Source organism: Tenrec ecaudatus, chromosome 8 (genome assembly GCF_050624435.1).
Source record: "Tenrec ecaudatus isolate mTenEca1 chromosome 8, mTenEca1.hap1, whole genome shotgun sequence".
NCBI classification, from domain to species: domain Eukaryota; kingdom Metazoa; phylum Chordata; class Mammalia; order Afrosoricida; family Tenrecidae; genus Tenrec; species Tenrec ecaudatus.
The window spans coordinates 107452406-107480177 of record NC_134537.1 but is presented as its reverse complement, the minus strand read 5'-3'; the positions used below and the strand labels follow the sequence as shown (position 1 = coordinate 107480177).

At 41.3% G+C, this 27772-nt stretch overlaps 2 protein-coding genes across 3 annotated transcripts in view; both read left to right on the top strand.

Moving 5' to 3' along the window:
• The window catches only part of NRG1 (neuregulin 1), a 1270305-nt gene that overhangs the window by 1158719 nt on the left and 83814 nt on the right, over positions 1-27772 (top strand). The window lies entirely within an intron of this gene.
• On the top strand, positions 2530-2709 carry LOC142454703 (uncharacterized). The gene has a single exon (XM_075555888.1). It carries the CDS (start codon positions 2530-2532, stop codon positions 2707-2709), a length of 180 nt encoding a protein of 59 aa, XP_075412003.1.

Below are 27772 nucleotides of genomic sequence, written 5' to 3'. Positions count from 1 at the left end.
GGAGTTATTTGCTACATATTTAAACTGAGTAGTGTCTAAAGAAGTTATAAACTATCCTACTTAGCATAAAAAATATCAGCTCATAAATATCTTTGTATGTTTACATGGTTAACGATGATTATGATCTTAATACTGCTCAGTTTGAGCACTATAAATGTTTCAATGTAGATTTTCTGTACTATAATATTCCATGTCTTTTGCTAGAATAAAAATTTGTAACAGAGCTCTCAGTGCTTTAAAATCTCATAGTTCAGCAAGAAAGAAGCAGGGTAGAAATGATTTTAAAATGCCTGTTTACAGGGGAAAACTTTGAGTGTATTCTGACCCCTAGTGACCTTATTAACTGCCCAATAGCAGTTCCAAAGTTGTCCATCTTTAGAGATCTAGTCTTGCCACACCTTTCTCTGGCAGAACAACTCCTGAGTTTTGAACTGCTGACCTTAAAATTAGCAACTGATTGCTTAACTACTGGATCACCAGGGATCCTTAAATACTGGTTACTGGTAGCATTAGGAGTTAAGGATTGGACTGCTGACCACAGAGTTGGGAGCTCTGGCAAGTTCATGGGAGAAAGATGCAGCTGGCTACGCCTTTAGAGTGACCTTCTTCAAAACCCTGTATTGGGTTAGCATTGAGACTTGATTGGTTATCGTTGAGTTTGCATTTGGTTTAGGTACCTAACTGTAGGGTGTGTAGAGCTGAACTAAAGGATGGCTCGTTCTCCTCCTGAGCTTGTCATCATCATTTACAAATGCATAAACTAGGTCAGTCTATGTTGCTATGTCTAGTATTACAAATACATTTAAGAATACTGATACTTTACTCATTTATAATCAAATTATTGCATTCGGAAAGAAAGGGTACTATTTAGATCCCATTAACAGAGTAGCTTTACTTAGGACTTGACCTCTGCTACTTCCGGGACTCACTCACATGATGGTTCAGTCCTGCAGACTGAGAGAGCATTGTTCAGGCTTCTGTTGGCATTGGTGAGCAAAATGGTTCCTTGGGAGCCATTCCGGTGTCCCCTCCCTGTTAACGTATGGATTAAAGGTTGAGATGGACAGAGGGCGTCTTGGTGTTCAACGGAGGGTTCCGAGGAGGCTGGGCTATTGAAGGCTTTACACTTCTTCCAGGATTTTAACTACTGACGTTTTAAAAGGGAGAAAAATCGGCATTGATACTCTCTGTAAGGTGAAGCTACTGAAACCTAAGCCAAAAGGCATGCTCTTATAGAAAGCTCTTGTTTAATACTTGCAGTGCAGTTGTAGCCGAAGACATGTGGTCTATATTACTGTGCCCAGGGACTTCAAGCCTCCACAGTGTGGCGTTACAGGGAAAGGCTAATTTAAAAATGAAGTCTAGCCTCTGTTCCCATCATGGCTCGGTCACTCACCAACTTCTTGTTAGCTTGACATTATGAATCTGTTCCTGCTTTGTCTGGATGGGGCCGGGAAAGCAAATATTTACAGGGGACCCTTAGAGTAGAGGTCTATGGACCTCCCTCCCCTTCCCTGGTTCCCCTGCCCCTGCTACAGCAAACACTCGCTGTTTCACCAGGCCATTAAAAAGTCTTACACATCACTGCACAAACAGATATTTCAAAAGTGGGCTAGAGCCACTTGCTTCTATAATGGGCTAAAGGCAGAGAGCTGTCCATGGTTAGAAACACGTTTTCTAACTGTTGGTTGAAAACCGCGTCTTAATAGTCCTCTTGGTGCACAAAACTTATCAGAGGGCTAGGGAAGGCATGCTCTCTCTCAGCAGCAGGCAGGAAGAAATTGCTGCTGAAAAGCTGACCTCTCTGGGGAGGAATCAGATATCAGGCTTTGCCAAGCCTCAGGTCCAGCCCATAAGGTCCCACCTACATCCCCTCCCCATCCCAGCTTTGTTAGATTGCTAGCATCGATCCATCGCTGGCTTTTTCTGACCCAACTCTGGGTAAAGGAAAGAAAGCCAGCAAGACTGAAAGCAAGAAAAGGTGGGGGGGGGGGGGGAAGCAGAAGAGTGGGGCCCACTGCTTCTGTAGTGAGAGAAAGAAAGAGAAGAGGAGGGGGGGGGCACAGGGATTGGGCTTAACTGGTGCCTGCCTGCTTCCCTTTGATTTGATAGCCTTTATTCCGCCTAATTGGATAAAATAGGAAGTCACTGGCAGTCCTGGCCTGCTGGGTGTACTGATTTCACTCTGACCAGCAGGGAGGGTGGGGGCTGGGAGAGAAAGGAGGAAAAAGGAGAGAGAGAGAGGGAAAGAGGGGTGTCTTTGGAGGAGGAAGGACGAGCGAGCAGAGAAGGGACTAAGAAGCAAGGCCGGCAGAGACAGAAAGTGAATGAGGCTCCGTCTAGAAGGACAAAGAGGAGTGGCTGCGGGTGGGGATGGAGGCAGGGCGGGGAAGGGAGTGACTGCCCCTCCTGGCTGGGCGCTCCCTCCGGCTCCCTCCGAGAGGAGACTTTGCAGGGATGCTCAGAGGGCAGGCACCTGCCGCTCTGTAATGATTCAGCCTCTTTCAGCCGCTGCGTTAACACCACAGGATGCTGTTGCCACTGTCACTGCTGCCGCCGCCGCTCCTGCCCCCGCCGCCGCCACCGCTGCTCCTGCTTTTGCTTTTACTTCTGCTGCATGACAGTTGTTTTCTTCATCCGAGCAGACAGCAGCTGCAGATGCCCCAGGTGGGGAGCCTGCCTTTCAGTTCAGGCTACTGGTTTACTTAAGCGGATGCCCCTGCGCCCCCGTTCTCCTTTGGTGGCCGTTCTCTTGACAAGCCGGGATGGTTTGAAGAAGCATTTACAAGAACTCGCAAAGTGGCCCGGAAACAGCAGCGAAGGAATCACGATGCTACTTTTATGTTTGTTGTCCTAAGAAGCTTTTTCTTTTCTGTTCTTTTTGCCCTGTCTTCCCGAACTCCTCCTGATTTTGATAATGGCCTTGGACCTGGGCTCCCTATCGATTTCCACTTCGAAGATGCTGTCTCATTTGGCTGGGGGGGGCTCTGCATGGTAATGGACCGTGAGCGAGGCCGGGCCTTCTGGAGGTGAGCCGATGGAGATTTATTCCCCAGACATGTCTGAGGAAGCTGCGGGGAGGTCCTCCAGCCCCTCCACTGAGCTGAGTCCAGACCCATCTCTGGACGGGCTTCCGGCAGCAGAAGACATGCCCGAGAGCCAGACTGGAGCCGGGAGAAGCCCCGCACTGGTGGGCCTGGCAGCTCCCTGCTGCGTGTGCCTGGAAGCGGAGCGCCTGAGAGGCTGCCTCAACTCGGAGAAAATCTGCATTGTCCCCATTCTGGCTTGCTTAGTCAGCCTCTGCCTCTGCATTGCCGGCCTCAAGTGGGTATTCGTGGACAAGATATTCGAGTACGACTCTCCTACTCACCTTGACCCTGGGGGGCTAGGCCAGGACCCTGTGATTTCTGTGGATCCCACCGCCGCTTCAGCTGTGTGGGCATCATCTGAGGCGCACACTTCCCCAGTCCCCGGGGCTCAGTCTGAACCTGAGGCTCAAGTTACAGTGCAAGGTACCAGCACGGTGGTACCTTCAGCTGCCCCAACCCCGAAGGATCGCGTCTTTGCCTTGCCTTTCCTGCCTTCCACTGCGCCGCCCTTCCCTGCCGCCACTGGGGACCCCGAGGTGAGAACACCCAAGTCAGCAGCTCAGCCGCAAACAACAGCAACTAAGCTCAGAACTGCTCCCAAACTTTGTAAGTAGAGAGCAAGCGAGAGAGAGAGAGAGAGAGAGAGAGAGAGAGAGAGAGAGAGAGAGAGAGAGAGAGAGAGAGAGAGAGAGAGAGAGAGAGAGAGAGAGAGAGAGAGATGGAGATGAATGAAGGAAGGGGGTGGGGATTCAGGTCCCAAAAGGTGTTCTCTAGAGCTTGTAGCTCTTTCCCTTTCTGCTTGCATTTTAATTGCATGGTTTTGTGTAAGCGCATCACGTGACTGGATGCTGGGGTGGCACTGGAGAGGCAAGTGGAAGGCTCTTGTAAACTCACTTCTCTGGCAGCTCCCTCTAGCCTGGTCCTTGAACCTGGGGGTGGGGGGAGGGGGATCGGAAAACTTCCGCATCTGCAAGTCATGCTTGAATTGAAGCCAAATCCAACTTACTTCCTAACACCTATTCAAGTGAAAACACCGGACCATTCTTAACTAGCCTTTTCAATTTAATCTGACTCTGCCCGTGGTAGAGAGTATTTGTGTGTGGGTGTGTGTGGGTGTCACTCTCTCTTTTTTGTCCCACTGTCCCATATTGCAGATGGTCTATCACCTTCTTCTCACCTTTCTGTTACTTCCCATCAGCCCTACCCTGCTGCTCTCCCTCCCTCTCCATCCCTAACCATGCCTCCCCACATTTGGATTTCAATTGGTTCTTCCTGAATTCCATCAAGCCATAAAACACTGACTGTGCTCTAGCCTCGGTGCCCCAGAGGACTGCTGTCTGCCAGATTGTAGTTTGGGTTGTGCGCCTTATTAGGGGCAGCTTGTTGTTGTTCTTATTATTGTTCAGACGCAGAACCACTCTGTATAGCACGTTCTACCCAACTTAGTTTTGTCACCTGTCATCAAACATTTAAAGAGCTTCCTGGCCAGTCATTAAAATGTATAAGATCCAAGGTACTTCTTTTGTTTTAGACATGCATGTTTTAGCCCGCCAGGTTGTAGGTTAATTATCAGTGGGAGAAGACAGCCCCAAGCTCTTAAAACAATGCAGAGCAGCATGCAGCTTTGGCAGCTGGTCACGCAAGACTACAATGGAAACTTAACAAGGATGAAACCAGGACTCCTCAGATGGTGCTAACTACATCGATGTCAAAGAGAGGAGTTTGCTTCTTTGGGGGTTTGTTTCTTTTTAAATTGCTATTTTTATTATTTACCTTCCAACATTCGTATTGATGTATTTTACCTTAGTAGATGAACATGACTGTTCATTGATGGGTATCTCCTTTTTAGGAAAGAGTAAGATCAGAGTCTGGGTCTTAGTAAAGTGGGTAAAATTGCTAAGGCTTAAACAAGAGGTGGGGAGAAGGATTCTGTGTTGAAATACTTCTTTTATTTCCCTTCCGCCACCCGCTACCAGAAGCTCCAGTACTCTTTTCAGCTATAAATTCTGTCCAAAGTAGAGCATTGGATAGAAACACAGAACAACTTGAGTGGGACCTGTGCCTCAGTCCCCTTTCAATGGTGAAAACTAAGGGGTGGGGACCCTTGTTTTTCAGGTGTAACTAGGGAAGGAACTCCTTTCTGTACACACTGCTTTATATTTTTATCAAATCCCTGAAGCATCATTAAAGGTCTGACAGACATCCCTGCATTTGCTGCCTCTTCCCGCCTGGCAGAGTAATACCCAGATGAAATGACGGGCTATAAAAAGCAGGCACAGATCCTGCAAAGAAAGCAGAATTTACCACGAAGACAAGGTTACTTCTCCATCTTTATCATTTAAAGCACAAACCTTTCCTCCTGAATGCCTGAATGGAGTTCGTTGCCCAGAAAAAGGAAGATGAACTTTGTAAACATATTCAACCCCATGATCCTATAATTTTGTAATCTGAGGAAAACAAAGAAGCATCCTGCACATTTGCCTGATGTTAAGAGCAGGTCAGAAAGTCTGCTGTGAAGTTTTGAGAAATTATTTCCTTAAGTAAATTCTTCTACGGGGTTTTGATAGATTACATATTCCTCCTCCTCTTCTTCTTTTTTTTTTTCCCCCTTTTTCCAAGTTAGAGCATTGATTTTGTGGCACTTGCACTGAGTGGAAGAGATTTACTGCTGCCTAAAAGCATCACGGCGGCCTGTGCTGGCCAGACACCCAGCTGCAGCATTCTGAAGTGCACTGGAGATAAGCCTGGAAAAGCAGTCTGAGAAGGAGCGTTTTACTTAAAAGTTAGGGGCAGACACTTGGTTAACGTTTTGAAGCCTATATGGTTTTCTGTGTAGGGAAACTCTTAACTTGTACTGAGATCTGCTTTAAAAAGACAGGAAAGCAAACCAATACGCCTCTATTTTCATTCAAATTATGAGTCTTGTCTTTGGAAAGGGATTGGTTGGTTCAGGAAGCTTTTTGAGTCTCTAAAGTGGTTGTTTTTGTTGTTGAAAGAGTTGTAATCATTAAATGAAGGCAAGAGCAAATAACATCATTGGGCTGTCCTTTACATAATCTCTTTCATGATTTTCTTTCAACAGAGAAATATTGTTTTGTCTTAGGAATTATTGTTTTTGATAGGAATCATTCAATCCTGACTCACCTTATAAATGACATGATCATATCCAAAATATGTTCTTCACTGGTGTCAGGACTTGATCCCCCCTTTTCTGTTGTTCATCGATGTCAGCATATTCTGCATATTACACACAGTACTGTCGCCTTCAAGGTCATCGTCTGTTGAGGGCTAATTGATTCTCCTCTTTCTGGAGCCTGAGAGAAGGGAAGAGAGGCCAGCTCAGTAATTGTGTCTGCCGTGCTAGTCCCCAAACCAATCTACCTAGTAGCAGTAGGCTTTTATTTTTTAAATACTAGAATTACGCCTTTTCTCACAGGTTTCTTTTAAAAGTTCAACTTTTGGGTGGGGGTCTTTATTCAAAAAGACTGACTAATGTTTTCAATTGTATTAAAGCATCGTACCTATGTCAGTTTGTTTAAAATAAGTATTTCCTTTCATACAGCAATTTAAACTCATGTTTACATCATATTGCTATATGCAGAGAGGTGAAGCTTAAGAAATCAAATACAAGGCTGGAACGATACAAATGTATATGTGTATATGTTTTTCATTATGAAGTTTTCCTGTGTGTGATTTGTGGTTCTTTGTACCATATTCACCATACTTGGTCCATTAATTTGTTTTATTTATTAAGGTGTGTGATATCTTACGTATGGTCTTTATAGAAAGGACTGACTTTGGAACACTGTGAATTTAGATGACCGTAAAAATAACTGCACAATCCAACTGTAGCCAAGAAACTGAGGTGCCATTTTGAAAAAGAAAACGTATTAGTGGGTGGATGGGAGAGCCTGCTTGACAATAGACTCTTAGGTAGAAGATTGGTTTTTCATCATTAGGTTAAATTTGTGTCTCTTCTTTTTAAGACTTTTACTTGGGTTGTAAGGAAACCAATGTTACTGCAGTAACACTCTAAATCACTCCCTCTTGCAAAAGCTCAACATGACAGGTTAAATACACGGAAGGGTTCCCTCCCTTCAATTCTAATGGCAGTCACGCTCAGGCCTCTGCGCCCTCCTCCTTCAGTTCTTTACAACTATACTCCGTTATTGCAGACGAATGATTGCAAATAATTTCTCTCTGCTTACACCCTACTTGTTTAAATTTGACGACATTAAAAACTGTGACATCTTTGTCAGTTTGCTAATGAGGAAACTGGGATCCTGAAAGATTACGTGTAATGTTGTAGCCGAAAAAAGGTTCATTTGTCTCCTGGATACATCGACTCTCTCTCTCTCTCTCTCTCTCTCTCTCTCTCTCTCTCTCTCTCTCTCTCTCTCTCTCTCTCTCTCTCTTTCTCTCTCTCTCTCTTCCTCTCCTTCTCCTTCTCTCTCTCTCTCTCTCTCACAAACACACACTTATACATTCTTTTTTTTAATCATAATCTTCCTCTTCTAGAGAATGAGGATTTGAGACTAACTCTGGTGCTTGAGGCAACATCTAACAGGCCATTCAGGAAGTACTTCAAATGGGACTGCTGATCATGCATGCATGGCTCAGCCTACTAAAATTAAATTTTCTTCTTTCCTTCCTGTCTCATTCTTATTAAAATTTGAGAGGTGGTCTTTTTTCTGTTTTTATTTGATCATCCATACAGTACTTGCTTGCTTTTGGAGACAGCTTGGAGTGTCGAGGGTGAGCTCGTCCCTAAATAGAGCAGATGGTTCCTTAGTTCTCTGTCCCCTGCACATTCCTCTCTGATTCCTCTTCTTCCTGTGATACCCTGTCTTCTTCTCCCATCTAGCTTCATCGTTATGTCTTAAATTTTTCTTACTTTCCTAATTATACACTCTTGTCTATAATACTTCCTTATGTTCACAGATGCTGTTCATATGAAGCTTTATTTTAATTCTGAATTGTCCTTAAACTTTCATATCGCACAAATGCATTCTGTTCCAGACCCTGCACCTTTGTCCTCCCCTCTTTGCTTTGCCTTTAGTACTACCTTGCATGACCCTTTTACAGCATTTTGTCGATTGACAGCTATAAGAAGTGCTAACATGTCCAAGGTTAAGCTAGAAGTCTCTGAGAACCAGAAATGTAACTCTTTTCCTTGGAGGCTGCTTAACTTTCCATCAAGCTGTCCTACCATGTCTGCATTTATGCTCCTGCTTCCATTTGATCACTTTCCTACATATAATTGTTTAATTTTCTTCTAGTCTACTTGCTACGTTTCTTGATTCATTTATCATGTAGTCAACAGAAATATATTAAGCACTCATTGTGTGCCAGGTGGCACTGGATTTCAAATGCACTGGGAGAAAGATGAGGCTCTCTGCTTGCATAAAGATTTACAGTCTCAGAAACTCCCTCACAGCGTCAAAGTCAAGTCAATGCCAGTGGGTTTGGTTTTGGTTAATGAGCTAGGAAGGGGCTATGGAGATGCGATGGTTTTAGCACTTGCCTACTAACAGAAAAGCCACCGGTTCAAACCTACCAACTGTTCTGTGGAAGGGTGGCAGTTATGACAGTCTTCTTCCACCAAAATGCCATGCTGGGAAACCCTACAGGGCAGTTCTACTCGGACCCACGGGGTCGCTGTAAGTCAGAGGCCACATGTGGACACCAAGTTTGTATTGGGTGCAGGGGATCCATATGCCAGAAACTGTTCTAGACTGAGGATACAGCAAAGAAAGCAGAACAAGCCCTGGCCCTCCAGGGCCTTGCGTTTTAATGGTTGTTCCCAATGACATTTGCATAATTGATTGAAAGTTGATCTTCACTTTCCTGTACTTTCACTCTTTGAATTTAGCATTTCTTCATTTTGTCTCACTTTATTAATATTTTGACTTCTCCTCACCTATTCTTTCCCGAATATGTTCCTTTACTCCATCTGCTGAATAGTGAGCACCTACCTAACAGAGGTACTTTTTCTTAACGTGACACTACCCCTACTTTGCTACCAATAAGTAAGATGACCTTAGGTCAGTGGTTCTCAACCTTCCGCATGCCGCTATCCTTTGACACAGTTCCTCATGTGTGGTGACCCCCAACCATAAAATTATTTTCGTTGCTACTTCATAACCATAATTGTGCTATTGTTAAGAATCGGGCAACCCCTGTGAGAGGGTTGTTCAACCCCCAAAGAGGTCACGACCCACAGGTTGAGAACCACTGAGTTAGGTGATTCATATTTGGCCTATATAGCACTATTTCAAGAAACCATTAAAGAATAGCATGAAATCTTTTAGCAACACTCTAAGATGAAAAATGGATATACAGCTCTTCTAGCATCTAAAGAGCAGGAAATCTTTTATATTCAGATTTTTGGAAATTGGTAGGCAATAAATATTTTTGTTTTAAATTTTATCTCTATATTCAATTTATCTTGAAAAATATTGAAAGCATTAAATTATCCCTAAAGATTTTTAGTTGCACTGTCCAGAGAAACCTTAGAATCTGCCATTAAGTTATTTAGTCCCAACCTGAATAAAAACTTGGGATCATATACTATTCACATGAAGAATCCTGACTAGAAGCGAAAAAAAGTAATCTTTTATCTCTCACCTTGTTGCTGGAGTTTTTACTGCAGTGAATCAGTCTACTGTTGGGCCTTTCTGTGTGTTACACATTAAAAGGTTATTTCTGGCCAATGTGATCAATATTCTGTATGCATGAAGCTTTTTACATGGAATCTTATTAGAGATTATCTGAGTCACTTCCCAGGTGAGGAAATGCAGGTCTTGCAAAAGTGAGGTGACCTGCCCAAGGTCGCTCCAGTTAATTAATGGAGGTGCTGAGACTAGCAGTGAATATATCCTTCCTCTCGTTGTACCAGGCTTTCCTATAAGCTGGCTTTTCATTTATATTCCAGGTGTGCAAATAACATCCTTAAAAATATTTTGAGTTTTGTGTTTATTATTTAAATTCAGGTTAGTAAAACTTTTCTCACATCCTAACAGATTAAAATTGTTACCTAGATGACATGCATAGGCCTCTGGAGACCATATGCTCATATGCTTATTAACACAGTTTAGAGGATACATATTTTGCTTATCAAAGTTATCCCAACTAAACTGTGTTTTCACAGAAGCTAATTCCCTATTGTTGGAAATATTAAAGGCGTAGCATTGTTGAGAGAGCAACATGTCTCCAGCCGATTGTTACCTGTGGTTATCTCTAAGCTCTCTTCTTAGTCTTTTGCCTTTCTTCTGGCCCTGATTCTGTTTTAACTTTTTTCCAGATGAATATGATGATGATAAGATCTCTTGGGTATCATCATTAGAGCTCTTGGAAATCCCCAAATCCTAGTCCTGAAATATAACAGACATGAAACCCATATCAGTCTTTCTTACTGTGCTAATTACTGTCCTTCCTTCCTTTGTCCTTTCCTCCTTTGAGTTTAACCAAGTGGCTTAGGCCATCAGCTACAGCAGGGGTTCTCAGCCTTCCTCATGCCCCGACCCTTTCATACAGTGCCTCATGTCCTGGTGACCTCCAACCATAACATTGTTTTCGATGCTATTTCCTAACTGTAATTTTGCTACTGATATGAGTCGGGCGACCCCTATGAAAGGGTCCTTTGAACCCCAAAGGGGTCACAACCCACAGGTTGAGAACTGCTGATCTACAGAGTAAGTTTGGGGGGTTTTAGGAAACTTATGGCAAACTCAAAAGTAAGATAAGAAGTTGAAGAAGCTTTACTATCAAGTGGGAATTATATGGAAATTGAGAACAAATGCTAGCCTGGTCACTTACAAACTACGTGAACTTCAATGAATCAGTTCACCACTTGAAATTTGCTGTTCACTCCCAAACAACTGGGGATATTAATACCTAAAAACTTCACAGTTATGATACAAATCAAATTAATTTCTCTACATGATAAAGTACTTGATAATGGAGCAGAACTTAAGAAATATTCTTTTTCTTCTTTTTCTATAGCAGGGTTTATACTCATCTAGAAGTACTCATAGATGTTGGCATTTCTGGGAATATATGGCAGGGGTTCTTGAAAGGGAATTAATTAGTTATGCCTTAGAATGATATACAACTCTTATCATTACTTGAGTCAGCATGCTCAGAGAAGAATGATTTCCCTCCATAAAATTTGGCTAGAATACAAAGCTCTCTCTCCTTGGGTAATGTTCAAAGCTCATGGTATGAGGGTCTTTGTGTGTGTGTGTGTGTGAAGAATGATGAGGAGTTACTTTGAAAGAGGAAAAACAAACATCGGTGAATAAATTTGTGTTTCCCAAAGAAGTTCCTTTCATGGGAATATTGGGATATTGAAAGGGGTGCCTGCATTTGAGAGAGAGAGTGCAAGGGAAGAGCTTGGCTAGACAGAGCAATGGCTCTTGGGCTGAACAAAGATTATATTTACTAAACGGTGTCCTTTCTTCCAGACTGAAATGCCCAGGCCCCCCAAAAGTAAGACTTTAAGGTCTGTGAGTCGTATTCAGCTCTTCAGAAAGCCCATAGAAATAACAACTTGGGAACCTACATATACATCAGAAATAACAAAAATTGTATATGTGCTAAGTAAAATTAATTTTTTTTAATTGTGAAAAATATTATATGAAGACTTACACACATGTACATAATATCACAAATAGAAGACAAGTGATTTATAATTCCTTATAAAACAACACAGGGTAGATAAATCATTTAAAATGTAAAGGAAAAGTTTATCAATAGGTTTAGGCAGGGGGTGAAACATTTAAAAACAAAACAAAACAAAAAACCTCTGGCTCAGTACCTAATTACTATACACATATATACTCACTGCCATTGAGTTCATGCTAACTCACAGCGACCCTACAGGACACGGTAGCACTTACCCCTGTGGATTTCTGAGACGAGAACTCTTGTGGAAAGGGAAAGAAAGCAAATGTTGAAACCAAGAATAGTTGTATCCCAAATGCCTATTGGAGATTCTATTTTAGGGAATTTGAAATCTTATTATCTGGGTTATTGTTCATAATCCTACAAAAAGGAAAGAGGCAAAAAAAAAAAACCCAAAACAAAGACAGCAATGTTATCCCAGACAGATGTTTTCAAAGAGCTTGAGCATTTTCGTCGTGTAATGAAAGATTTTCATTACCAAGAGGTGTCATTTTAAAAGAACTTATCATTTAAACATCCGCACGGTCATCTGCAGAACATATTTGTGATTGTGCGTATTCTTTACTGTGTAACCAGATATATGTGAAAGTTTTATAGCTTGATCATCATGATTCTTAATAATTCAAGTGAAATACATATGCAGTAGACATTGAACTCCAAATCACCATTGGAGCAATAAGGCAGCCACTTCTGAAGGAAATATATTTGATAACATTGTAGGGAAAAGTTTATCTGGGCATAGATTTTTATGACTGCAATAGAAATGAGCTGATAGACGCAACACAATGCAATGGACAATAATGTAAAAGCTCCCTAAGGTAACGCACTTTCTGGTGTTCAGGAAGCCTACGGTGGGACAGGAGAAGGCTTGATCTATTGTGGCTTTCAGTGCGGCATCCTGGAGTGTCAGAAATGCCCTTCTTGAGATGGCATTCTCCCAGCCACGCTGGGAACGTTATGAAATATAGTATAAGAAAAAGTTAGTATAGAATTTAAAATATGTACTGCTCTAGTAATCATTGACTCGTCCTTCTTAACTCAGTTATTTCAAATACACAATTTAAAAGTAAACCAAACAAGCATGCATATGTATTAATTAATGGAATATGCATATTATTTCAGAAGGAAGATGAATACAGCACTAAAGACAACTATAGTTTCACCAGCCACTAGAAGCAAAGATAGTAAAAGGCAAATGAATGGAACTAGTTCTGTCAGGCTTCTCTTGCCTTAAATGTGTTAGTATAAGATATTGATACAATTTTATTTCTCCAGCTCTCCTCTCTTCTCCCTCCCTTCATTTCTTCATTGCTATCCTCACAGTTGTTTCCTTCATTCTCCTCAGTTAAGAGGGGACTTCAGAATGTTTGCAGAAAGCGAAATGAGAAGAAAATGGGTTGTTTTGAACTTGGAAAAGTACCTTTCTTTACCTCCTCTCTGTTTATTCCACTGCACATTCCTCCTGCTTTCTCACATCCGGTTTGGCACAGCGTTTCCGAGACTGGTGCCCCTGAGCATCAGAGGTTAGGTCCCGATCAGTGGTTTCAGTCTCTAGATAGAGTGGGGCAGGGGAGGGAAGAAGACTTTTACCCGCAGATTTGACCACAATTAGCCTGATGACTTTCAATCTAGCCCCTTTCCTTGGTAAGTGACAGGAAATATTTGTTTTATGAAATATGTTTGTGTCACGGCAATAAAAGCTCCATAAATAAGCGGACTGATCTAAGGACGATGGAATTGAACTCTTGTTAGCATTTGCTTGTAATCCCTTAGTAGACTTTCCTGGGTCATAATTGCTTGCTCTCCTGGGAGCAAAAGGAATCGGTAACCGTTGATTGTTACATGCTGCTAAATAGTGCCTGCGGAGGAGATCTGAAGAATGGTGAGTGGCAGAGTTCAGTGTGACCACTCTGAGCGCGCCCCACTGCAGTCCTTGAGAGCTGCACTTTACTTTTTCTCATCAAAGAGCTCTTACGATTACATGCCTCAAAGCAGAGGGAAACGGATGTTATCATGGAATCTGTGAGGTCTTTGATTCGCATTGAAAATGGCAGCAGTCTGTCAAATCATTACTTTATTACTTCTATCTTTCCACTTCCGAGAATGGGAAAACATAGACATTAATCCCTGTATAAGAAGGAAAGTTTAACATTAATATTATCCTCGAATTTTAGTGAACCTGCACTGTTGGCACCAAGGTCGACAGAGTCAATAACCTACATAGCTTTACCTATTAGTTAAACAACACATGAATACTTTGGGATCACTGTAAAAAGACTTTGACTTCTCAAAATCTTTAGGAAACAGTTGTCCTGGGTTGCTAAATTTTCCAAATGGCTGATGGTTTAGGATTGACAGCTTTTCAAAATTGATGAGATATATGTCACAATCGAATATTATTGAATATTGGATTTTCATAACGTTGAATAATGATATGCTTCTAGGATATAGTTGGCGATGACATAAATTTGTTGACTGTCATGATATTATAGGGCATACTGAATTATATCAAATGTTTCTGTCTTGTCCGACACGTTCTCAGACATGTAGCTTTTGAATATGTGTTCAGTTATTGCATAATCATAATCTGGTGGCAAAGCTTTGAGATACTACAGTTATATTTTTAGCCTAATCTTTTACATAGAAAAACAAAAGGTTAAAACTTGTTAAACTTCTGGGCAGGCATCATATAGAATCAGAAAATATCTGATATTTTTATGCATTTCTTGCTTTTACCTTCTCGATCAATTTTGAAATCAGTGCATATTAATGAAGAAACCCCAAGAGACACAAATAGTCAGGCACTTGCCTCTAATCAAACAGTTGACAATTCAAACCTGCCTAGAAATGCTTTAGGAAGACGGCCTGTCAGTCTCTTTCCTTAAAAACGCACCGAAGCACAGCTTTACCCAGAAACACATGGATTCCCTGAGTCAGAAGCCACTTAACAATAACTGATTTGGCTCGGGTTTATATATTAGTGTAATAGTTTTTCCTACCTTTGGATTAGTACTTCTAGTTCCCTATGTGTTTGTAAATCAAATGTTTAAGTGACTAGAATATTTATATAAAGATGAAAATGTCTGAGTTAGGACTTCTCCCTGAGAATAGATATGAACTTTGGTGACATCTTTTCATTACCTGAACCCGACATTTCCCATTTTCTGGGTCAGCAAAGATCGCGGTGAAAGGTGATTGACAGATGAAGCAGAGGAGTAACCACTTGGTTCTCATGGGCCATAGATTTAAAAGGCCTGAGTTTAAGTCCTAGATGTTCGTTCACTTAGAACTCCTTTCATAACATGCAAATTAGAGGTAATAAATCATGATCACTTATAATTAATCTTAAAACTTGTAGAAATTACTTTTCAGCACATACACAATACATAATTAATGTGTTTTATTTGGTTCTATTGTGGAACAGATTTAATGAATCATATGATTCATAAAGTAGACATATTTTCTTTTTATTTCCCTACACATACATTAGCCAATTCTAGCGATCATGTTAACTCATAAATTGCTCTCTGTTATGCAGAATCTGCCATGGCAGTATACTAAACTCCCTGTCCAGCCTTCTACTGGCCTGCTACCCATGTAGTGATCATGTATTGTCAACTTGAACTCTACATTATCTGTTACTTTCATCTCTATTCCTCTGTTCATCATGTTGTCTATGATAATTGGCCTCTTCCCACACCTCTATGATCCTAAACTCGACTCAGGCTTCACCATCACATATATCCTTCCCTCATCTTCTAACCCAATTGTGAGCCTTTTCCCTAGTGCTGCCTAGTATGCTGTTTATGCCTCTATCATGATGCTTAGCATATTTGGACTTGAGATTTCATCACTTGGATACTTGCTCATCATTGATACTAGCTGGAAAATTTCCTGAGGCCCAGAGTTATAGCTGATTCGTGTACATAGTCTGTACAGAAATATTTTGGAAGAAATATACATTCCATTTATATACTTTTGGATTTTGGAGATACAAAGGGAGTGATTTGCCATGTCGGCCTCGAAATGAAACATGAAGCTGCACTTCAGATGGCTGCTATTTTAACTTGGAGAAATTCGATACAGAATTCAGTCATTACAAACTGAATGGTTTTATGAAAACTTGATTCTAAGCACTTTGTAATGTGCAAAGCCTGTATATAGCACATCAGCGTGCATGCTGATCTCCTTTTGAGAAATTCACGTCACGAGGTATAAGTGGCGCTAGGCTACAAGGAGTTTGTATCCTGACAGCGTAATGATGATGAGAGAACTTGGAGCCGAATTATCTGGGTTTAAACATCACTTCTTTCTCTAGCTCTGCGACTCCCAGTAAATGACATCAGCTATTTGTGCCCTGATTTTCACACTACATGCAGAGATGTCACAAGGCTTGTGGGGAAATGCCATTGTGTTTTAATTCCATGTTTCTATGAATGGTTGAAGTTCCCTCTTAGCACTTTCTTCTTGGTGTTTCTGTAATGATTCAAGTGAGTTCACTTCTGTAAAGCTTTTGGAATAGACCCTGCGTTTGCTACCATTACTGTGCAGTTTTAAAATTAAATGATTTGAACGTGGATTATAAATTAGGTACTTTTCTCTGGCTTTTAACAGACTTTAAGGGGCAAGAGTCCAAGGGGAACATTAGCAAATGAACTAGGTAGGCTACCATTTTGGTTTAGCTTGTTGATACGGTTTTCCCTCTGGATGATTTGTGTGACTGTCACATCTGCATTGTTCTTAGGAATGAGAAGGGGAACCGAGAAGCATGATCATCAGTTCACATGTCAGCCAGGAATAGAGCTATGACGTTTATGGTTTGAGAGGGAAGGAGTTCTCTCTTGCAAAATGCCATCTGTCCACATTGATATAGATGGTCAGATTTGTGTATATTCAAATGTCTAGCTATGATTTTTTAGTTATAAAATGGTATACAAATTATAAGGGGCAAATAATCCTCTTACTTATTGAATTGTATCAATTTTGAATTCCATAATTATATCACTTTAGAGCCCTAATGACATTGTGGTTTGTAAGTTGGGCTGCTAACCATCAGGTCAGTGCTTCAAATCCACTGACTACTCTGTCAGAGGAAGATGAAGCTTTCTACTCCCATAAAGATTTATAGCCTCAGAAACCCACAGAGAGAGTTCTACTCTGCCCTGTGGCGTCTCTGTCAGTTGGAATCGACTAGATGGCAGTGTGTTTGGAGTTATCATTTAACTAGGTAAAAATACTGTACTCTTTTTTTTTCTTTTTTTATTTTAACAATTTATTGGGGCTGATACAATTCTTTTCACAGTTCATACATATACATACATCAATTGTATAAAGCACATCTGTACAGTCTTTGCCCTAGTCATTTTTTTCTCTTTTCTTCTTTTACATTTTATTAGGGACTCATACAACTCTTACCACAATCCATACATATACATACATCAATTGTATAAAGCACATCCATACATTCCCTGCCCCAATCATTCTCAAGGCATTTGCTCTCCACTTAAGCCCTTGAGGAAACCACGATCCAGAAGTATGAAACAACTGAGCCAGTATCTTATCGTTCATAAGAAATAGGAGTGTAAGATGGGTGCCAGCCACTTACTGCATGTTTCAACACCCCTTGCTACTTCTAATAAACCAGATAGTATTCTATAGCTGGAGGAACCTCATTCTACATTATTTTTGTATGCCTGCTCAATAAGTACTTATGTCGAAAGGGAGAAAACAAGCAAATGAATAATAAGTAGCATATCCTACATTCTAGGAGCTGGCAGGTGGTGGAGGAGCTGGGTGATTTTAAGTGGGATAGCCGGGGCAAGCTGCTTTGACAAAGTTACCGCTAATGAAGACGGGAAAAGGAGCACAGAAGTGATAAGGATGGTTGGGGGATGAATGTGCCAAGCAGAGGAAAAAGCTAATAAAGAAGCCTTTAGGGACTTGTCTGTCTGTCTGTCTGTCTGTCTGTCTGTCTGTCTGGGCAAGTAGAACCTCTGAGAAGGTCGCTAGGGCTAGCCTGTGTTGAATGAGGCATCATGAGGGCCCAACCAGGTGGGAACATTCACAGTTACTAGTTGTTAAACTCAAGGACCTGCCTGTCTCTGGTATACATTTTCTGCTTTACATGCTTAGTTGTCTGTGTTTGCCATGAATGGCTGAAACACAAATAGCTGTTAGCCGTTTCTGTTGTTGTTACTTTACTAATTATTTATTCTTCACTTTGATTTTGAGGAAATGAATAAGCAATGAAATGGACAAAGGGCAGTTATCAAAAGAGGTCATGGAAAATCCATGTTTTCCAGCAACTTAGACCGTTGCGAGTCCCTTCTTTTCTGACCCAGGCCCAGGTCATGTTATTTGTACATGCGTTCATGTGATTCTCTGTACACCTGTCCTACTCTGCATCCCTAAAATCGCTCTCAAACTTGTGCTCATGTCTCGCTCTCTGGAGGCGTTTTCTACACATGGGCCTCCTTATGCCCCATCATGCTGTTCTTATGGTCTTTCATGCTCATGGGAGCACTTACATAACCATCTTCTTGCCTACTTATCATATTATTTTGATTTCGTGCGCTTTACTTCATAAGGTGAATTGTTAATATTGTTAACACGATGCCTATTTTTGCCCATTTTTTCATATCGCCATATGAGAAATACTGGTGGCATGGTTGACTGCTAACACAGTATAGCAGTTCAAAAGTATCAGCTGCTTCTCTGGAGAAAGATGAAGCTTGCTACTCCCATAAAGAGTTAAAGTCTCAGAAACCCCTTGTCCTATAGAGTCGTCATGAGTTGGAATCACCGTGGCAGTGAGTTTGGTTTTTGGAGCAAAACATGTCAAGCATTTGCTCTGCACAGGGATCCACATTCAGTGTAATGCAGTTACTGCAGAGTGATGAAGTTGATTCCTGTCTTGTACGACTTTGGCCTATCAGATGTTGTGCTGTAACAAAAATACAAATTAGTATGTGAGAAGACCGCAGAGTAACTACTTTAGATGTTTGAGATGAGATGCGAGCGAGAGAGTGAGAGAGAGAAGCTTAATCACCGAGATGGTATGAATTAGAGGTCTCTTCATATAAGATGTCTTCGTTGTCTAAGACTTGGTCAGCCGCTCGCCAAAAGATTGGCAGTTCAAATCCACCCGTCACTCCATAGAAGCAAGATGCTTCCATAAAGAGTGAAGCTTTGGAAACCCTATGGAACAGTTTATCTATGTCCTACGGGCTCACTCTGAATGGGAACAAGCTTGCTGGCAGTGGGTTTGGCTTTGGTTTGATCAGATAAGAGGTGTTTGTGGTGCACGGATGCACTGATGAGGACAATAGCTAACCCAGGAGTGCTGGGCAGGGGAGGAAAAGCATGGGCATAAAGCTACGTTGAAAGAAAGTGTTTCCCAGCGGGAATTAAATGTGAGAAAGGAAGGAAGTGATCTGTACATATTAGTGATTTAGCGGTTGTTAAATTAATGACTAAAACTCCCTCATCTATTCAACTTGTATTTATTGGTTATCTACAAAGTCTATGTATATTTATTAATGTACAGAATCAGTAGATTTATGATAGGAAATGACTTGAGCTCCAGTTTCCAGGAAAGCAATGGGGTCATTCAATGAAAGAATATCAATTATCCCTCCACTGATATTATTTGAAATTTTTAATTGATACAGAGTTTAAATGCATTTTCTGTCGAGGTTTTATTATCCTTATGCATTGTTGGTGAATCAAAATTCTTTGGGGGGGTTATATTTTGGTATAGAAAGTACATATTGAATTTGTATTTAGTTTACATGATTTCTTGGTACATAGCCTCTCCATGGTACATAAAATATATAACATACTATGTATTATTTTAAATTATTTCATTTTAATTATATGTGTGAATTCTTATAAGATTATTATGAAATAGTGAAAATATTTCAAATCATTGATATTGGAGGTGTACCTAACAGCATGGCTGCAGATGTACACATAAGCTGAAGAACATGTCAGTAGTCAGTGGTACATGTAAGCCAATGATTCTTAAGGTACTACTACTCAACAAAATATCATTGTTTAGAATCAGATTAAAAATATTGATTTTGCCAAATCAGTATAAAACAGTGCGTAAAATGTTTTTGAAAGAAATTGAGTGTGCTATTTTTAATGTAATGAAAATGTTTAATGTTTTCTATTCAAAGATGTATTCCCAATTAAAATACAATTCATTCAGTAATGGAAAAATTCCAGGTTCTACTTCTTCTGTTTCTTGTAAAGGGACTACTTTGGGAAGTCAATCTTGTGTTTTTGCAGCAGAGTCCCTTAGTGGCAAAACAGTGATTCAAGAGAACGTTGCTTGCCTCTACAGTGACTGAGAAGTTAGGATTTCCTTCTACTTAGTTTCCTTTTATGTATATGGAATGTATGAATGTACAGGCACTCGTTTGCTGGGTGACTTCTAATGAATGGAAGGCAGATATCAGAGACCCAGCTGTAATGTTAGCATTTCAAAGTCTGTTTCCTGTACCCTGGCTTCCAGCCAAAGTAGAAGTCACTAGTAACACCAAAGGGTGGTGGGTTGGGGGGGAGAGATGACTCCCTCTGGGAGCCATATGCAAAAATGTCCATAAATGGATTTAGATTCATTGATTTTTGCCTTTGATTTTCAAATGTGCGAGTAGAAGCATAATTTACATATCTTTCAAGGAATCAGAAATGAATCCCTGTTTCCCTGTCTCCACTATATCATTTTCAACCATAACAATAAAGGGGAACCACTCGACACACCACCCAAATTCTAGATAACTATTGTGTGGTCTAACGTGTTCCATACATCTAGGGTGTGATGGTCATATCTAATATTTTATTAATTTTATCAATGTTTTTTCTTTTTTAGAAATGCTATTCTAGCATTGGCCATTTAAGTATTTTTCATATGTATAGTTCAGTGGCATTAATTCTGCTCATCATGTTGGGCACACATCAGCACTAACCATTTTCAATTTGCCCATCAACCGTATCAGTAGTTCAGTGCCCTCCCCACACCTACCCACCTGCTCTTACCACTCAAAGCGTGTGGTCTCCCTATTTGCCTGTCTAGATTGCAGATACATGGAATTCTTTTTGTCCTCCTGTGACTGACTTATTTCAGTGGTCATCATGTTTTCATGTGTCACTCATGTTGTAGCCTGTATGAGAACTTCATTTCCTTTTGTGATGGAGTGTGCTCCATCATTTATAGATACTACATATTGTCTATCCATTCCTCCGATGAAAGGCATGTAAATTATTCCTACTCTTGGCTATTGTGAATAGTGTTGCAGTGAACATTGCCGTAAAGTTTAGTAAAATGTGTTACAAATATGATCCTTCCATAAAACAAATGGATCAACAGATTTTCCTTCTCAGATATTGAGAACTGCTGAGGAAAATCCTGAGAATAATAGGTTTAGGACCATGCAGCCAGCGAGGTCTTGTTTAGAGGCCCCTGTTCACCTCCCTCTTACTCAGCTATTTACTTTCAGGAAAGTGTCTTAGTCAGCGTGTCCCGATTGGCTTTCTTGTGCTGGGCACTGACTGACACTAGCCGTGGTTCTCCAGCCACGCCCAGGGAAGTAATCCCGGTGAGGTCACGGATGAGTCCCAATCAAAAGCGTGTTCGGGACAAGCGATTGAAGATTCCGTTGCCTTGGCCTTTGCAGAGAGAACCTAACTGGGCCTGAGATTGTGGAATGAACGTTCGTGTTAGACATCCTTCTGAATTATCAGCTTCACTACGCCGCTGCCTCACCAGGTATCGGGGAACTTCAAAAACTTCATGGAAAATTTCCATTATCTTTTCCGTTCCATTCTTCCCGCAAGCTGTACCAGAAACCTTTGAAGCTCGCTCATAGGTCGTGGTTGTTTCTGGCTTTCTGTGTGCCAGAGATGTAGTAAAAGTTCTGCTTGATATAGTTAATCATACCATGAATCTCCTAATACCTTCTGTCAGGTTTGTGTTCAGGGTATGGTTACTTATTCTTTCTGTTTAATAACTGTACTATAAGATTCCTATTATTGGGAACCTTGTGGGAGCCTTCCTGTTCTGGTTCTCAAAAATCTCCCACCATTGATAAGGCGTAAGTGTACCACATTTTTATCAGTCATTTTAGTAGAAAATATTTGGGTTTTCTTTGTCTTGCACAGATTCTAATTTGGAGGAAACGGGCCGTGTCTCTATCAACACTACTGACTAGGATAAGTCTGATTTTACTTTAGAAATCAGAAAAGGAGAAGACACATTGGTGCCAATAGCCATTATTAATCTCAGTATGAATCCAACTTCTGTTAGCCACAGAAGGCCTCGTTCTCATTTTTGGATGATGCAGATTCTTTGCTAAAGAATATCCCCTTTACTATAAACAAGAGAAGGTCAATAAAATTACACAAGTTTCTTAAGGTAAAGTGTACTGATGATAAATAACCCCAAAACCCCAAGCCCACTGCCCTGAGTCAATGCTGACTCATAGTGACCCCTGTGGGTTTCAGAGATTGCAACTTTTTAAAAATAAATCATTTTATTGGGGGCTCTTACAGCTCTTATCACAATCCGTCCATCAATTGTATCAAACATGTTTGTACATTTGCTGCCATCATTTTCAAAACATTTTCTTTCTGCTTGAGCCCTTGGTATCAGCTCCTCTGTTCCCCCTCTCTCCCGCACCCTCCAACCCTCATGGACCCTTCATAAAGGATAAATTATTATTATTTTCATATCTTACATCATCCATTATCTCCCTTCACCCATGTTTCTGCTCGTCCCCCTGTGGGGGAGGGGATGTTCTTTGTCGATCATTATAGTCGGTTCCCGTTTCTCCCCCAAACTGTAACTGTTGATGAGAGTGAATGGCTCCGTCTTCCTCTCAAGGAGCTGTATCGCAACCCAATGCATAGCCACTGCCCCACCGGGGCTCCCTGATGAGGAACACAGAAGTGAAGTGGATATTTGACAACTGAATCTTTTTCTGGAATTGTTTGTTTCAACCTCCAAACAGCCCTGTTGCCATACAGGTTATTTTCTTATTTTTCTAAATGCTTATTTTCCATTGCTCATTTTCAGTGAAGTTGGGATTGATTTATAAAATGCCAACGTGAAAATTACCGGGAGAAAATGCAGAGAGAAAAAGATAGGCTAAGCCATGTGCAGCGCATGATGCTTTGGTCAATTGCCTTGATTTGATAATGAAATGTGTTGGAACTCTGACAAGCACGTGTTGCTGCCGAACACCTCCACTCCCCTTACCCCAGCACAAAAGGAAATAACAAAGCCCGCTATTCCCCATATCCTGTAAGAAGAGAACCATTCCGAGGCAATGGTAGTTGCTAAGAGTGCACTCGCTCAAGATGCTTAAAGCCCCAGTGCTAGCCGTCCAGAGAGCGGCAGATCTGATAAGGTAAGTCAGATTGGATTCTGACATTTGGAGTTAAGCAGCTTTTCTCTGCAATGTACTGACATGTGAGTTAATCGTGATTTCTGATTTCTCTAATATTACTGCTCATCTGCCTTTGGGTTTGAAATATTTTGCTTTCTACTTTGGAGAAATGATCAGAGCTGCTCTTGCTGGCTCAGTCTTCATTATGCAGCGTCGTGCCAATGGAGCATGGTTCTGCTCTGACGCACATGGGGGGCCAGGAGTCCACATCAATAAGATAGCAGCTAAGAAGAACAAGACGTCGATTTTATTTGATGATGTTCACACTAGGCAATACCTATTGCAAAGCGTTATGAACTTGTCAGTCAAAGTGATTATTATAATAGACATGGATGAAAAGATCTATGATCGATGATAAAGGATATGTGCAAGACCGCCCCAAAAGGATAGAATATAAAGGACATACGAGCACTTTACCAAGTGAGGCATCTTTAGCACGACCATCATAGAATCTGATATTCTGAAGCCTCCTAGTTTGTCTGCTGTTGAGTAGATTAAACCGTTTTTTTCTGTATTGGGGATTACAGCACATGACAAGTAACTTAAAAATGATGCTGCTGTTAATATTTCCGTTTCCAGCATTTCCTTCGGATGGGTTAAAAGAATAAAGAGCAAGTTGTAATGTTAAGTGGTGACTCTTTGAGAAAAGGAAAAGGGGTTAAAAACAAAAACTAGGTCCTCTATTTCCTCCCAGGTGGCCTGTTCCCATCTGGAGAGAGTGAGACAGCCACAGAGAAAGCCTGCTCCTTGGTTGGCTGCCTCGGAGAATCTCCGACTCTCTCTGCACAGTGAACAACCTTGCATTCCTCTCTACAGCCTTGCTAAGGATCTGCAAATGGTGCAGTGAGTGAGTGGTGTCCTCTTTCAAAGTCGAGGTTATTTGACACCGAACCCCAATGACACTTGAGCTAAGTGCTCTTTGTCCACTGCTGTGAGGGTGTGGATGAAACCTTTTACTTATAAATTTAAGGTTCTTTATGTAGATGGAAAAGAAATGCCATAACATGCCTTTTAAGAGGCCACTGTATTGTGGTGGAAATGGAATCAAGCAATCTTGCCCCCTTTGAATGTATTTTACTTATGCCTGACTTCATCCTAGCACATGAAGCAGTATGTTGATGGAAAAATGTATTTTTTTCTTCTACATCTAACCAAGGTACTGAGGAAAAACTAAGTGTAATTTGTATGTGTCTTTGTCTTATCAAAGCCGTGCAGTTTTATTTTATAGCAGGCATTATTGTTTTGACATATTAGGGGTTACAAAATTTGGGGTTTATTTTTAACTTTTTTGGGTATTTATTTCAAAGGCTCCTTGTAAGCACATACATAGAACAGTTAGGCCCCCAGCAGGAAAACTCAACAGAAATAATTCACTCGGTGTTGTTCAGGACCCACCCGACTTATCGCGGGCCTGATCCAGTTCCCCAGTTCTGAGGCTGCCAGTGTTGGGACTTGTAGCCACACCTCTGTGATCAGCCCTCTCCAACTCTCTGCACCTGGATTTTCTCTGCTGGTCACTTTAGGCACGTGGTGTAATGGGCTGTGTATTGGACTGCTGACTGTAAAGTCACCAGTTTGAAACTACTGACCACTCCATGGGAGAACAAGGAGGCTTTCCATACCTGTGAATGGTCTCAGGAGCCCACAGGAACAGTCCTGTTCTGTCCTGTGCAGGGTCGCTGTTAGTCAGAATTGAAGCAATGGCAGTGAGTTTCTTGTACGAGGCATGGAGTGGAGCTAACATATTGTAGAATGCCCTGTAGGACATTGACCCAAGTCAAGTTACTAGTTATTGCACTGAACCAACCCCCCACCCCAACACGCAGCACTTGCAGGAGTATGAGGGGGCTTCAAAAAGAATTTCCTATCTTTTCCCCACAAGTACTCACAAAACTTCCACTTTGAAGCCGCCTCTTATACATGTTGCCTGGAGAGACCAGTCCCTGAAGAGGGACATCATGCTTGGTGAAGTAGCGGGACATCAAGAAGCTGAGTTGATACAGTGGCTGAAGCAATGGGCTCCCGTGAAAGAATGATTGTGAGGGAATCACAGTGTTTTGTTCTCATGTCCATAGTTTAGAATTCACTGATCACCTTTTCCTCTTCTAACCGTAAACTTTTAAAGGTCCTAGTGTATACTTATGGGCCCTGGTGGTGCTGTTGGGTAAGCATGGGCTGTCAGCTGCAAGGTCAGTGGTTCAACCCTGCCTCCTCCCCCCACCCCCAGCCATTCCTTGGAGAACGATGAAGCTGTCTTTACCTGTGAAGATTCACAGCCATTGAAATTTTATATAAAGCCCCTCTGAGTTGGAATGGCCATAGCACTGGACTTGGGTTTTGAATGTATCCTTCAGCTGACTCTTAGCCAAATAGTATTTAATATTTGTTGTTGTTATATAATTTAGCCAGATGACTTGAGAGTTTCTACAATTGACACCTCTCTCTAGCATGAATCTTATAAATACCTATATAAAGACATGATGATCTCCTTTTGGATTCTTATAAGTCCTAAGAATTTCAGCATATATTTTGTCTAGAATTTCTCCCACTTACTTTAAAAAGTAAAATGGAATTTCACTCTGAATGGAGACCTCATAACTGAAAGCCCACAGCTGCCTCATGCCTAGACCCATAAATTAGAAGCGAGCACATTTCTAAAATGTATGAAAGCTTTCTATCAATAATATATTTGCGTATACGATATCTAGTTGTGCCTGTCATTCTGTTATGTCACTCAGCTTTTCAGTTCAAATTCTATTTACAAAAATCTAAACTCACATGAGCTATTCCACATTTATACCATTATATTACCAGGAAAGGTATCCAAATATCTCACTGTGTCCTACATAGAGGAATATCATGCACATTAGCTGCTGAACGTCTGACGTGCCTTTAAAAATACATTTGATAAGTTAAACTACATTTATATTCATTTTATCCCTCTCACTCCAAGTGCGACATTTCCATAGCATTTAATTAAATCAAGTCGAACCTGAATTCACGCTTTCCAAGAATTCATTACGGGACGGTCATTGCTCTTTTTTTGGTTTGTTTTCACAGTTTATGTCCTAGGTCACCTTTCTGATAGGGACTTTGTCACAAGGGGGGCCTGCCTCAGTTTTGTGTCATGAAGAGATAGATAGATGATGCAGCAGGTCCCTGTGGTGTGAGGTTGCTATGAGGAGCTGGGGTGGTGGGGGTGGTGGGGGGGTGGAGTTTGACCCTGGGTCTCACGGTCTACAGTCTATCTACTCCCACCTGCACCCATCACCACTGGTCTTGTTTGAATGGACTAGGGCAGGCTTTCTCACTATGCTTGAGTCCAATTAAGAATTCTATAAAGGGCTCATCCTTAACAGTATATGGCGGCCAACTGTTAATGAGTGCCTAGAAGCACTCTCATTCTAGTAAAGGCTTGGAAATAACCTCCTGTCCCAATCAATTGCTTCACCTTCTTCAAAGCAATTAGCATAAGACTAAAGGAGGTTAAATGGTACTTGTGGGCATTGGTAAAATGAATTAATGCCATTTCACCAGTGATGAGATGAAATAATCATTTTCATTACTTTATGTGAAAGGCAAAGTGTATCACATGCATGGCGACAAAAAAAAGTAGAAAGTTAACATATTAACATGCCATTTTTTAAGTCCATGCACTACAAGGTATTTTTTCCCCAAGAATTTTAACAGTTCCATTTATGACCTGGTGATGTTGTGGGTTGTGTGTTGGGCTAAGGGCAGGGTCAACTGTGAGAACGCACCAGTCACCCCATGATAGAGAGGTTGTCTGCACCCCCAGAGACTGGGAGCAATGGAAACCCAAGGGGCGGTTCTACTCTGACTGATGGGGTTGCTATGAGTCAGATGAACTCAATGACTCAGTGACTGTGGGCAGAGACCACATCCAGAAGAGCGCCCTGGTGGCACACAGGTTAAAGTGCTTGCCTGTAAACAAACTGGTCCAGCCCCGCCTTGGGAGGAAGAGGTGCTCAGGTGCTTCAGTGAAGGTGTGGTTGCTGTTGATGTCAGTGCCGGCCTCTGAGGCAGTTCTATTCTCGACTGGGACTGAGTTAGTTTCATTTGGACCTTTCTTAAGCTGATAAATGGAGACAGTCTTTCTCAAAATAAGAATTTAGCTCTCTCAGAGACACTGTCTCTTTATTTTTGTCCTAATACACTGTCAGTGTTGAATGGACTTATTCCCTAGGAGTGTCGGTGCAATATACATTTATTTTGCATTACCAAATGCTACAATTACCACGGTGCTGTGCAGAGTTAATTTGATTGTTTGGGGTCCTTTTACCCCAAAGACTTGATACTTTTCAAGGAATTTAACTAGATAAATAAAACTAATTTTATTGCAGACCCAATCTATTCCTGTTTCCCCATACTGAGTTTCCTAGGCAGAAAGTAACGACTTGAGATGTCCTTGCATGAGAAACACACATTTTGATCAGAATGAGGAGAATTTTGTGAATAGTTTTGCTCCTATGAGCTGATCCAAATTCCCTAACTCTGGAAAGCTATTACTTTGCAACTTTCTAATTT